The 14,535-nt window shown below is 32.1% G+C and overlaps 2 protein-coding genes across 8 annotated transcripts in view; one reads left to right on the forward strand and one right to left on the reverse strand.

Moving 5' to 3' along the window:
• LOC126746865 (uncharacterized) overlaps positions 1-14,535 on the reverse strand; it is a 203,162-nt gene that overhangs the window by 37,679 nt on the left and 150,948 nt on the right. The gene's annotated exons all lie outside the window — the stretch shown is intronic.
• The window catches only part of LOC126746879 (transforming growth factor beta-1-induced transcript 1 protein-like), a 104,576-nt gene that overhangs the window by 26,454 nt on the left and 63,587 nt on the right, over positions 1-14,535 (forward strand). For 2 of the 6 annotated variants that reach the window (XM_050455276.1, XM_050455274.1), the window contains one exon: positions 9,372-9,446. The exons of the other annotated variants lie outside the window; for them this stretch is intronic. In XM_050455276.1, coding sequence (XP_050311233.1) covers positions 9,372-9,446 — 75 coding nt within the window. Of the gene's footprint in view, positions 1-9,371; positions 9,447-14,535 lie in introns of those variants that run through there. 6 annotated transcript variants of the gene reach the window in all.

Raw genomic sequence — 14,535 nt, forward strand, 5'->3', positions numbered from 1 at the left:
AAGTAAATTTTTATTTATTTTAAGATTTTATTCATCGAATACATTGATTTTGGCATTTTAACAAAACTTATAGCTACAAAAAAATTAAAATAAACATTTAACAACACATAAAAACTTTCTAGAAATTAAAAATAAAAATGTGTTTCATTCTGAGCAGCATTCATGACAAATAACAAGTGAATGCTCAAAACAAACACATTTGTGTCATTCAACACAAAAAAAACGAAAAGGTCTATTTTTTTTTATATTGCAGTATGAGCAACGTCCACGTTGTCCTGCTGGTAGGGGCTCAGGTGTAAGTGTTTCCAGTCCGAAAAGTTCTTTTATTCTCAACTGCGTAGCCTTAGGAATAATTTGCGTCATTCGACGGCGAATATAGCCCTCCACTAATTGAAATGACAAAGATCGCAAAAACTTTCTTCGTCGTATACTTTCATTATTATTCATTGAATGAACAACAAGAGTTTATTCCCGATACATTGAGTAACGAATAAAACACAACCATGGGCCATCTCCTTGTATTACGTGCACAGTTATAAGACGCACATAGCTTGTCCACACAGTCAACACCTCCTTTAGATGAGTTGTAGTTCAATATCATATCTGGTTTTCCAGTAGAAGCATCTATTTTATCGTCAAAATGCATACTTGATAAAAGCAGCACGTTTTTTTCTTTTTTGGTGTATATGATACTAAAGAACAGTTATGACGAAAGGCGAACATGGACGATAAAAGTGGACGACTTAAAGGATTCGAAAATTCAGGTGGCAATTCCCTTTTGTTTTTTCTTACTGTACCTAATAAAGTTAGCTTGAAACGAACTGAAGGGAATTGAGTAGCTCCATATTGGTAAACCAGTTGTCAACTGTAATATTACGACAGGTTCCTTTTATTGATTGGCACAATCTCTGCACCACTGCAGTGGGCGAATTACTCGCTTGGAATGGACCCTCAGGCTGCTTTCCTACGTAAACCTCCATGTTGCAGGTGTAGAAAGTCTTGGCGTCTACCATATATTTTTAGCCCATATTTATTGGGTTTGCTAGGTATATACTGCCTAAAGTTGCAACGCCCCCGAAATGCTTCTAGCTTCTCGTCTATTGTTAGCCATTCAAAAGGTTTATAGGCTGAATCAAAGTTACCAACAACTATATCAAACACTGTCCGGATGGCGGCTAGTTTGTCAGTCTGTTTTCGTTCGTCTCTAGTTGCCAAATCATCAAAACGTAAATGATCTAGCAGAAATCGAAATCGACATTGGGACATCGTTAGTCGAAAAAGCTCGACGCCAGTACCATTCTGTGTCCATATTTCCTCAATATTAAGTCGATTAGATTTCAATACCCCAGATAAATAAAGCAATCCAATCAGTGCTTGTATTTCTAATATGTCCGTGTCTTTTGCATCTCTTTCACGTTGGTAATTGCCTCTACTCATGGCAATATGTCTGTTTGTATTTTCGACTATCGAATTCAGTACTTCTTCTGTAAAAAAAAGCTTCCAAATGTCAATTTCTCTTTTTAGGTCTTTCGCAGGTCTTTTTACCCCTGGAAGATGCTTTATCAAGTTCTCCACCCTGGTTTTCACATTTCTTTTCATCATATGTTTGGCCCACTCAGTTCTATCTTTGCCAATAAACACAGGGTAATTTCCCCTAGCGACTTCATCAGTGGCTTCCGTCTCCGAAGTTTCTTGTTCGGTATCACTATCCAAATCTTGCCTTTCTAAATTGTCTTCTTCTCCATCATCTTCTTGGTCCTCAAAATCACTCTTTGGCTCCTCATCATCTTCTTCCAAACATTCTTGCATAAGCTTTTGCAAACGAGCCTCCTCTCGATTCTAGGAGCACGCCATCTATAAAAGTGTACAAATAATAATAACACTCACCATTGCACAACAAGTAACAAAAAAAACGCATAAAAATATTTAAATTGAACGCTCGCGCCTCACAGTCCGCAGTGGCTATAATTTGGCAATAAACGCACACACCAACGCACAAATGAGCACTGACTGTAGGAGAACCCGGGATGGAAAGATACTTAATATTACAGCGCTGCGGGTTGTCGATTGTCGAAATTAACGACAAAATAAAATAGTTGTGGAGTAAGAGTCCGTGCGCGAGCTCCGGAAAGTTAAAAGTCTTTTTTCAGACCATGAATTGACCACTTTTTATCACAACAGAATGTGCACCAACCAAGCTGATGTATTTTCATGTAATGCCTTCAAAAATAAATAAAATGAAGTTAAAAATTGCATGCAGGTCTTTAGTAATGCAGTGGGATTCTGCATGGACAACGTGGCAAAATGGGACAAGATTTTGTTTTTTTAATTGATTTTAAATATAATAATGTAAAATATGCTTTCTAGGCATCGGAGACAAAATAAATTATCCAGTGAAACTCAATACACCGCAGAACTAAAGATAATTCGGTATCATTCTCACCAATCGGTATCAGTATGTAAAAGTAAATTAAGTACAAGGCAATAGTCGTAAAGTAACTTGTCCCTCAGGGAACGGTGTTTTTTATAATATACGTTAATAGTCTTTTAAAAATACATTCCAATAGGGAGATTGTAGGTAATACGTGGCAAGATTTAAAATACACAAGATTTTAGATATATTTCAAATTGGTTCCAGAATAACCGGCTTTCACTTAATGTAAATTAAACAAAATATATTAGTCTTACATCTTATAATAATAAGCTTTCTAAAATGGGACCCCGTTAATGGTTAATCCAAAAATCTCAATTCCAGAAATAGAAACAATTAAATATATAGGAATTGTTGTAGATCAAAATCCTTAATGGAATATTCACATTAAATACGTAATTTAAAACTCAGGTCTGGTATCCAAATTTAAGTACCTAAAGACTTATTCAGATATTAAACACTGGTGATAATCTATTATTCCTTAATACAATCTCAACCTACTTACTTAATAACCAGCTGGGGAGGAGTTAGAGATTCTCATATTAAACCACTAAACATCATACAAAAATGGATACTCAAAATAATATTTAAAAAAAATAAATTGTTTCTAACTGATTTATTATTTAAGGAAACCAAATTATTCGACATAAAACAATTATACAGGGTGGTTCAGTTTAAAAGTCATTAATTTTAAGACGTGATAGAGAATCTTAGTTTAATTGTATAGAAACGACAGTTAAAATGCTGCAAAAACTTTGAAAAAATAAAAGAAAATTAGACTTGAATCTTAAATTAAACCTGTTAAATGAAATAATGATTGAAGGTAACTTTTGATCATCTTTTATATTTAAGTTTATCACAAATCCAAGCCCAATTTCCTTTTTTTACAAATTTTTGCAACATTTTACCAGGTTGTTGGGGGCTGGTGTGAATAATTGTGGACTGTATTAACTTGAGCACTTACTTTATTATTAAACTACAACGCTCAAAGCCGAAACATCATGGTCTTCAGATCAGCACTGACGCCGCTCTCCGCTATCGTCTCTGATACATAAAAGAGACGTTGTCACGTCTAGTGCAGTATAATAATTTATGCCACTTATAGTATTGCCTTAACACAGGTATTTCTAAACAATTAAATTAAAATATTTTAAAAACAGTGCCTTAAATCATAATTTTGCAAAAGTAACTTTTTTTCCAAATTGAATGGAGAATCTAATAGTTGACTTCTTATAAAAAAATATTTTTTCACATGGCAGATTTGAGACAAAAAAGGACCAAGTCCCTCCGTATGTTACGCCACTGCCAATTTTTTCAAAAACTGGCTTCATCAATAATTGACAATAACCTACATGCGAAATATGATAGTTTAAAAGTTATGATAAATAAACAAATAATTATTCTTAACTTTTACACCCTGTATCTTCGTTATTAAACATTTCTGAGAAAAATTTTATAATGAGAGTCTATTTCATTTTAAATTCTCTATCACGTGTTAAAATTAATGACTTTTGAACTGGACCACCCTGTATATACAAAATTTTCTAATAAGCATTTTTAAAAATAAAATACGTTTGGATCCAGTAACTCATCCCTGTAGACAAAGATGTTCTACATTTATTTGCCCTAAGGCATTTAACATGATTTCATATAATATTCAAAATATAATTGAAGAAAAACGCTTTAAATCAAAACTACAAGAATGGATTCAGAAAACTCTGAAAAAAAAGCGAAATATTACATGACTTAAATATGAACAATAAATAAAATATACTAAATAATATTTTAAAAAAATGAGTCTTATTAATAAAATCAAAGTTAGATTAAAATACACTAAACTTGACCTCTATGAACCTAATTGTGACTTTTTCCCAAATTGTGAAACTACATCCCGAATTTAGACGTTATTGTTTTGTGTTTGTAATTTAGAACTGTTTATTGCAAGACTGGCTAACTGACTGGAAAGATATCATGCTAAATGTTTAAATGCCATTTATAATTATTTAGCTTTAGTGTAGTAACAAAAAAAACTACACTAACAAAATCACTAACAAGTTGCCAATAAACAAATTGCCAACTTCTGTGATTTTTTTTTCGTTTATTTGTAATGAATTGTAAAGTTTTGGCAAATAAACGTATTAATATTATTATTATTATTAGCAATCGTCACTGATTATTAGGCATGAGAAGGGCTTATTGGTAAAAAGTGGGTAAGAAGTCAATTTTTTCACTTTCTACCGCATTTAATCTTCCAGGCACGAATAAATCGAATACAAACGTGGATCATAATGTCATAACGATGGTCAATGATCCTTGGGCCTTTTAGGGGGTTTTTAGGCCAAGAAAATTGATAAAAAGTTTTTTTTTTTGCTTTCAGGTACCCCGGAATCATCTGAAAATATCACATTTCTTAAATTATTAAGTTCACTATAGATATGATTTATCATTTCATGGCGATTGACAGTGATTCTTAAAACGTTAATTTTTTCATTTTATTTCGCTAAGTTTTCATATTTTTCTGTCCAGGCCTGCCTGAAAACATCTGGAGTTATCACTTTTTATACATAATTAACCCTACTATAAATGTGAATCACCATTTCGTAGTGATCGTTAGTGATTCTTGGGTCTTAAATGGGATTTTAGGTCAGAACATGGGTAAAAAGTTCAATATTCTGCCACATTTTTTTGTCTAGCCATGACTTGAATCATCTAGAAATGTCATTTTTCTGATGTAATTAAAGTTTTCAGAATCAAAAAATATAATTTTTTAGTGATCGTCAACGATTCTTCGGGCTTAAATTAGGTTTCTAAGCCAAAAGGTGTATAAAAATCCGATGTTTTTAGTTTCCACCGCATCTTACTTTACAAGCATCCCTGGAATTATTTAAAAATGTAACTTTCCTTAAGTAATTGAACTCATTACAGGCGTGAATTATAATTTCATAGAGATCTTGGGACTTAAATGGTATTTTTATGCCAAAAAAAGTTGGCAAAGAGTTAATTTTTTCACTTTCTACCGCATTTTACTTTCTAGACACGCCTGAAATCATCTGGAAATATCACTTTTCTTACGTAATTAAGAACACTACAGGCGTGACTTACCATTTCATAGCGATTGTCAAAGATTCTTAAGACTTAAGTGAATTTTTGCTTAGAATCAATTGAAAATGTCATTCTTCTGACGTATTTAACCTCATCATTACAAATGTGAATCACCATTTCGTAGAGATCGCCAATGATTCTTGGTGTCAAAACGCGACTTTCATGCTAAAAATTGGAAGAAAAGTGTAATTTAAATCACTAAAAGACACTTGGCAAGCCAGAAGAGACTTGGAATGACTTTAGATTGAATTTGGGCTTGATTTATGACTTGCGAAGATGGTTGAAAATTGGCCCAGACCTGAAAATTGCTTCAAAGGCCTATAATAAAATATGGAAATGTCTTGGTAGATAAATGCATGATTCTAAAGATCCAGAAGAAATTTAAAAAAATATTCCAAATGGCAGGAGGAAGACACTGAAAATGTCTGGATGAAAATTCCTGGAAATTATAAAGAAATCCAGGCTTTTAGAGAGCTGTTAACGACTTATGGAATAAAATTGAGAATTACTTCAAATGATTGATGTAAAATGGAGAATTCCTCTGAACGACTTCGATATATTTTTATCCATATTTAAGAATTAAATCTATGAATAAAAAAATATATTTATAAGTCCCTCCGTATGTTACGCCACTCGAATTTTTTCAAAAATTGGCTTCATCAGTAATTTACAATTCACTACAATAATCTAACCTACATGCGAAATTTAATTTAAATTGAGCTAGTAGTTTAAAAGTTATGATAAATAAACAAATAATTGCTCTTAACTTTTATACCCTGCATCTTTGTTACTAAACATTTCTGAGGAAAATTTTATAATGAAAGTCAATAGCAATGCAATCAATATCCTGACTTCCCTTGGAACTCTAGTTCTTATTTGCTGGTTTTCTGGCATAGGGAAGTAGGTATATTAGGGTAGGTACAATAGGGTAGTAGACCATTAAACAAATATGCCACAAGATCTTTATTTTGTCGAAATAACTCCTGGAATCGCCGATCAGGTAACGAAAAGGAATCACTATTAGCTCGCGAAATTCGTCCGCGATTTTCTTCATTATTTAATAAATATCTTTGCACAGGTAACATTTTAAATAAGGAAAAACTCTATAGGGAATAAGCCACAAAAACACGTTGGAAACAAAAAAAACATTAAAATGTCAATATTGTCAATTTCTACATCTTTCTTCTTTATTCACGAGTGGATCTTGCCGAGTTGCTATGTAATAGTTGCTATATAATAAAGTATTAATATATATAGCGATCCTTATCTCTTCCTTTTACTTATTCGCTTCTTTTCTCTGAATGGAGAAAATGTATAGAATCCCGTCCCAGAGCGTCTATTTAACTACAGACTTTCTAGAGCCTGGAGAATAACCTAAAAATTTATGCGTAATTATGTCTGCAGTATTTCGAGTTTTACGAAAACCCATTTTATTAAATCAAGATAAAGCTCGATTGATTAAGGAATGCTTTGTATTGCTACATAATTTTCTAAGAAGAAGCAGACACTCGAGAAATATGTACACATCTCCGGGTACATTTGGCAGAGACAAATGTTAGGAAGAAGACACTGAAAATGCCTAGAAAATATAAAGAATTCCACACTTCCAAAGTCCACAAGAAGACTTAGAACAAATTAAAAATGGCCTTAAATCACGATTTATAGAATCAAATTAAGAATTGCTCCAAATGCTTGGAGTAGGCTTAGGTTTACCTTTATGTATTTAACTACGATATACAAAGTATTTGTAACAAGTCTAAAATAAAAACAAAACACAAAATTAAATAAATATAAAACATTATATGACAGTACTCAAATATGTGATATATGTTGACACGCTTATAAAAAACTAGGTCTCAGAAACTTTTCAGTATAATATAACGAGTTAGCAGTTAATATGCGCTTAATGGTACTTTTAAGGATTTGGTACTTTAACAATATTACGTCATCAGGCAATTTATTATAAAGATTAATATTTAAACTATTTTTAATGCATTTAGTTAATCTATAAAATGGCATTTTTAAGTTATTAGATCCTCAGGTGGAAATTCCAAATTATGAAATAATTGTGTTATTAGATTGATGTCATTATTCCCAAGAGGGGCAAGATATTAGGACATAATCCTAATGGCTCTAAGTGTATGAAAATTCGTACAGCCTTTTTTTGCATACGAATAATTCTCAATGCGTTCAAGGAACCACTCTATAGAGTATCATACAGCAATTTCGAGTGAAAGAGTGCAAAATAAGTCACCTTCAATGATGCTACAAGTAGAGATTTTTAGAGAAAGCATTGATATGTGGAATGATCCAAAATCAATGTTGATTCCCAAGATACAAACTCTATCTATAGTAGAATGCTCAGTACTAACATGAAGTATTTGAGTTTTGTCAGCCTTCATTAGCAGATAATGCTTTTTAGTTGACAGTTTGGAAATATACCAGTGCCCACGCAGTAGTTATAGAGGTATGCTAAAAGTAGAACCAAGAACTATACAGTTTCTTTTACGAGCATGCAATTGGTATTATAAGGACTCATCTAGATGAATTCTGTAGCTTTAAAATAGCATCGGCTTTCCTCAATTATAAAAGGAAAATTGTAAGTTTTGTAAAATTCGTTCCTGTAAAATGGAGAATTACCTCGAATGCCTTGAAATTCTCGGGATAAAACTGAAAATGAATTCAAACGCCTGGAAAACATAAAGAAATGGATTTCTGGATGAAAATATACAATAAGTCCCAATACTCGGAAGGAACGTCAAATGCCTGGAATCAAATTGATAATTGCTTGAAATATCTGGAGGTAAATGGAAAATTACTCCAAATACTTGAAATTGGTTTTTCAGGCAGGCCTGGACACATCTTAATATGTCACTTTTCTTATGTAGTTAAACTCCCTAAAGACGAAAATAATCTATAGGTAGCAATCAACAATGATTCTTGGTAGTAAAAATGGTTTAATGCCAATTAATTAATCACTATAGGCCTGAATTACCTTCGGTCTTAAATGGGGATCTTACGTCAAAAATTGATAAAAAGTTAATTTTTTTTTCTACCGTATTTCACTTTCCAGGCACGCCTGGAATAATCTTGAAATGTCACTTTTATGACATAGTAAATTCCACTTAAGGCGTGGATCACCATTTAATAGGAATTGTCAACCATTCTTAGGGTTTAAATGGGACTGTTTTTGCACAAAATGGGTGAAAAGATGATTTTTTTCTACTTTTTACCGTACTTGACTTTAGATGCACGCCTGGCATCATCTGCAAATGTCACTTTTCTTATAGCATAGAACCAAAGTATATAGATTTCAATTGTGTTAGACTGTGACAGAACTACCTAGGGACGAAAAACATCATTTCATAGCGATCGTCAACAGTATTTATGCCTAAAATGTGGTTTTCATGTGAAAAAACGTTTTTTTTTAAAGATAACTTTTTTGGCACTAACATGAATTTTTATTAATTCTTTATTATTTAATTCTTTTCTGTGTAAAAAATGAGCCAATAATCTTTTTTCTAAATCAATTTTTAGGTAAATTTATTCTTTTTCGTAACCTTTAAGCATATTTCAATATTTCCTGAGAAAAAAGTAAAGAGTGAACTCTGCTGCATCTTTTAAAGAAAATATTCAAAACGTCATTTTCTATAAAGAAAATTCTGAATTCAAAATTTTTTATCCAGAAGTATACGTTTATACAATAAGAGTAATTGTACAATGGTGACCCTAGAAGAATCAAATTAATTCAAAATTTATATCTAAAACGTCAATTTTTTCCCAAATTTTCCCATGCACATGTCTGTTAATATTCTCTAAACGTTCTGCACACTTTTAGTTTCCCGGAAGATGGATTTTACCAAAATTCCGAGCGCACCCAGAAATCCCTAGCAAAGACAAAAAAATGCATGAAGTAAGTCATTTAACAGTTTCCTTTAATAATTTGGACTTTTTATAAATTTTTTAAACACTTAGTAGGGAAAACTACATTAGAGTTTTTGAGTTTTCTTTTATTTCATTTTCTCCTAGACTAACCATAGTTCAATCCAAAAATTGCCCATTTAAGGTCAGCTGAAATCTGCTATTTAGCATACTATAGTGACTATATAAATGATTCATCACATGAACGTAAAATATAATGAATGATCGATTCAAAACAACCATTCCTTAATATGGACAAGGGAAATTCTTATGCTTGTAACGCACAAACGAAAATTCATTTAAAAGCCCACGCAATTGTTTTGTTTTTTTTTGGGTGTTATGAATTAATTATATTGACTGTTCATGAAATATTTAATGGTTAGAAAAATCTAAAAATATCGGACATTTTTGGGCTTAATTTTTGTCGCTCAATCGCTCTAATTTTTACACAAAAAAAAGCGGTTAAATAAAAACTCGGGATCGAGATCCCCGGGAAAAAAAACGCGTTTTGTTTTTGTGAAATCGACGATATGTTTCCATTCCGAGGTGTGAACCACTCGCTCCCGATTTATCTGGATCCTGCCCACGCGGAAACATTAAGCAAAGAGATCAATAAAATGTCATTTTTTATGCGTGTAAATGGCGTAATAATTTTTCGGTGGTTTTCTAATTTTAATTCGTGGGTGTGGTTCTCGTAGTCGAACATTATGTTTATTGTAAGAGGATATGAACCTTGGCAAGATATAATCACATTTTCTTATAATTTATGGGTAACACCCTGCATATTGTCGGCTCAATCGATAGGTATAGTTTAGGTGAAGTTACTTGGTCAAGCTCCAAAATTAAGTATGTACAAAATACAATCAACATACTACATATAGATGTAAAATTACCGGTATTTCAAAATCGGTAATATTACCGGTAATATTACGGTAATATTGGTAATTTATTAAAAAAAACAGCTTTTTAACTAATACTAGTTTTTTTAATTCAAAGCTGTAAAAACATTAGGAACCACAAAAAAAACGAGTCAGAATGAACTACGTAAGAGAGTGGATAATGGTAAATCATCTTTATCATCCCCAACCTCTTTATCTGATTCTTCTTTCTCCTTGGTTAATTCAGTAAAGTCTATAATGTCGAAACCGAGATCTTCTTTTTCAATTTCTTCCTTAAAATCCTCAGTAGCTTTTTCTCTTCTTGAATGATCTTCGTTTAGTAAATTATAATTATGGGCAATATAGCTCTAATTATGAGCTCTTTCCACTGTAAGCCTGTTTCTTCTTTGCCGATGAATAAATCCATAAGTACTAAACGTTCTTTCGGTTGCGGCTGTTGACGATGGTAAATTTAAAATGTCTACAGCCAAACATACCCAGACATAGATTTTTCGCTGGAAATAACGAATTCCTTAGCAAAAAGATTACCACCTCTAATTTTGTACTGTGCAAGTGCTTCCATAATAAGACCTACTTCTGAAGAATATTTTGGATGACGCCTTGCAGTTTCATAGATCAACTCCGTCGCAACTAAATTTTTAGCTTCAGTTAAATTGTTGCCACGTTGGTTTGGTTCTAATAGGTAAGCAGCAAGATGAACGGGTTTTAAACATTTATTTTCTGGTTTTTTAAGAATTGAACATATTTTCTAGGATTCCAACATAGTAACGGATAAATTTGATACTTTGTCACGTAATAAAGATCTTATTTCAAAAAAGCAAATAAACACTTTTGAGATTGTTGGCCCGTTAGGTGCAAAAAACGTTATCCACTTAGAGATTGGCTGGAACAAGTCATAAGTTGCTTCTATTTGTAACCAAAATTCATTTTAAAGAAGAAGTCTTACTGTATTTGTTGAAAGAACATCAGAAATATCTGGGTTATCATCAACTGCTAAACTTTTCAATGAATGTTTAGTGTCCAAAAAGCTTTTTAAACAAGAAACAAAGGAACCCCATCTTGTTTTCACCGGCAATTTTAAAGAGATGTATTGCCCCGTTTTGTTTAACTGAATTTTTTCAAACCTTGCATGTAAAATCTGCGAATTTTTTAACTCTGATACAATTGAAATTATGTTCTTTTTAAAATTGGCAAAATGGTCTAATTTCAAGAAGTCTTCAACCAGAAGGTTTAGACCGTGACAAGTACAACCATAATTAGTTATGTAATTGTACTTGCTGTTAACTATTTCACGAGCTTTTTTTATGTTAGCTCCGTTGTCAGTGACAATAGGCAAAAAATTTGAAGCTCCCAATTCCTCCAATACTTTTTCAATTTCTGAGGCTAAATGTCTGTTATCTTCGGGTGCTTCACTAATTTTTGAAGAAACTGCAGCTTGTACTCTAGTGTAGTCGGGTTCGAGTAGTGGATTTGACAACTGGTAACGAGAAGGCGGTTTATACGCGCATCTCATTGTTTTGAATACTCTAACCATACTTTTTGTTGTCATACCTAATGGGGCTCCTGAGACATAAATAGCCCTTGCTTGTTTTCTTGAGAGGACATGTTATCAATATACGAAGAAATTGTACCCTGTGATGCTTTAGATGTACTTGAAAAAGAGGAACTAACTGAGGAAGGCACAGGCCGAACTAGTGAAGCTATTTCTGAGTCTAAAGTCTCAAATGCGTGTCCCTGCTGAGAGGTTTCATAATCAGCAATTTCAGTATCACTATCTTCTAATACCATGGGTGAACTTCGCGAGGCATTGGTATTATTGTTACTACCGAAAATATTTTTAACAGGCAATTTCCCTTTTTTAAGAATTTGTACTATATTTTCAGGTATTTTGACACATTTAAGCAAATGTTGGAACTGTCTGGTAGCATTTCTTTTAAAGGAGGTTTTACAATATTTACCGGAATAGTTGTCTTTATCTTTAACATTGTAGTATCTCCAAACATCACTCTTTGGCTTAATCATATTATCGCAACTACAAAATAAACATCATGTATTTCGAGAAGAGGTCAACTTAAAAAATATTTACGCCCAGTTTAAATATCACCTACAATAATTACAGTTATTTAATAAAAATTGCATCGATAGTTATAATGCCTATAAACAACCCTTTTATACAATTTTATTTAATAAATCGCAACTCGTGTTTTTAAAAAAGTAATTTATTAAACACAAGAATACAATTTATATTACAATGTTGCAAAGCTTACTTTATGACTGCGCTAAGATGACTAACTACTCCTCTTTCACATCCTCTATATATATACTTCTAAATGCTGAATAAGCTGTGACAATTATTATCTTAAACTAAACTTATATTAAGCATAAGTGGCCATATAATTCCTCCCTTCCTTAGGTCTGAGAAAATTGGGGATTTTCGAGGGGTTTCAACTCTATGTCCACTTTTACAGTTTCTGTTTTATATTTTTTATAGAAATACATACTTATTACTAATGCAAGGATGATAACAATGATAATTAACAAAGTAATCGATAATCCGGAATTTATACTATCGAAGTGCTGTAAAGGATGAACTACCAATTTTTGAGCGTTGTCCAAATCTTCTTTAATATTTTCAAGATTTATTTCTTTTAAGTCTAAAGGTTCGATATTTTGAACTAATCGCTCATCGATATTAATTGAAGGAAGTTTTAGTCTTAGATTGATTGTCTCTGGTCTTTGTGAGTCAAAAATTTTATCATCTATTTTTACTTTACAATCTGAGGGTATAAGTAGGATTGGTTTACTTATAGTTTCGATACTGTATTGACTGGGACATTTAAAATAGATGTTCTTCTCAGAACTCGGAATTACTATGATTGAATTATCATTTAACTGTGTAGCAGACGTCTCTTTGTACTTAATAGGTATCATAGGGCAATGATTGGTTAGGTTAATAGTTTGAACAATGCAAGGTTCGTTTTGATTAAGCAAATTATTAGGGCATAAAAACATGCCTTCTATTTTAAAGCAGGTTTTTCTTAAATTATAGAAATTATTATTAGATTTTAACAAATAGGGGTTATTAATAGTGATTAATTGATAATTTACAGGAATTGGGTATATATGATAAAGCATTTAAGGTTTTTCCGATATTAGTGGAATGGCTACGTAAAATATAATTAAATTGTCTTTAATTGTTACGTCTGCATGTGCAATTTCATAGTATTTGATTATATTGTCAAAAGGTATTCGGTTTTTAGGGTCAATGTTCAAGATAATCGTTTTAAGCTCTTGATATTTAAAAATGCTGTGATGCATTATATTTATCTCAGCGAAATTAATTGCGGTTTGCACGTTCGTATAGATTTCATGTAGCACACGAAGGTTGTTTTCTAAATTGTCAAGTAGCAAAATAAAATAAGAAGTTATGGTTATAGACTGGGTCATTTGTTTCAAGTCAGTGACCTGGGTCAATAATACTTCTTGGTTATTTTTAATATTGCTTAGTTGGGTGTCTATGTTTCTCGTCAAGTTTTTAACGATTGTCTGGGTTAGGGAAAGGTCATGATGCAAGGTATTTTGGTTATCTTGCAATGTTTTTATATACGTATCATAACGTTCTTGGTCGCTATCATCTAAAGTGCCAAATAAAAACTTTTGAGTTTTATCTATGAAATTAAATAATCCTCTTTTAACTCTATTTTGAGGGGTAGAATAATGTTCAATAAAAGATTCTATCGATTTTACTTGTTCAAATAGATTATGAATTCTTGTTATCAATAGCTTATATAAGGGAAAGTAAGGGGTGACATTAGTTTTTCCGAGGGTGATATTAGTTTGTAAAAGGGTTGTTTTTGTAATGTTTAGACAGTCTTTTATGTTGGTTAAATTAACATGATAATATACATGATGGTAATTTGTTATGATATAACTAATTCCTTGGTACACTGGTAGCAAAGGATTCGTTAATTCTTCAATCTTATACTGGGCATTGACTATTAGCGGAAGTAGAAGAATGATTAGCTTCATGGTTTTTGTTCCTGAAAATTATGATCGTCTTTTAATATTCTTGGGATGTCGCTGATTTCTAAACTTAGTTTTCTTATATTTAGGTTCTAGTTTTGAGGCTAGTTTTCGCGGTGTACTTATAAGTTGTGTAGTAGCTTCAGGTATTTCGGGGTC

The sequence above is a fragment of the Anthonomus grandis genome, chromosome 18 (genome assembly GCF_022605725.1).
Source record: "Anthonomus grandis grandis chromosome 18, icAntGran1.3, whole genome shotgun sequence".
In the NCBI taxonomy this organism is placed as follows: domain Eukaryota; kingdom Metazoa; phylum Arthropoda; class Insecta; order Coleoptera; family Curculionidae; genus Anthonomus; species Anthonomus grandis.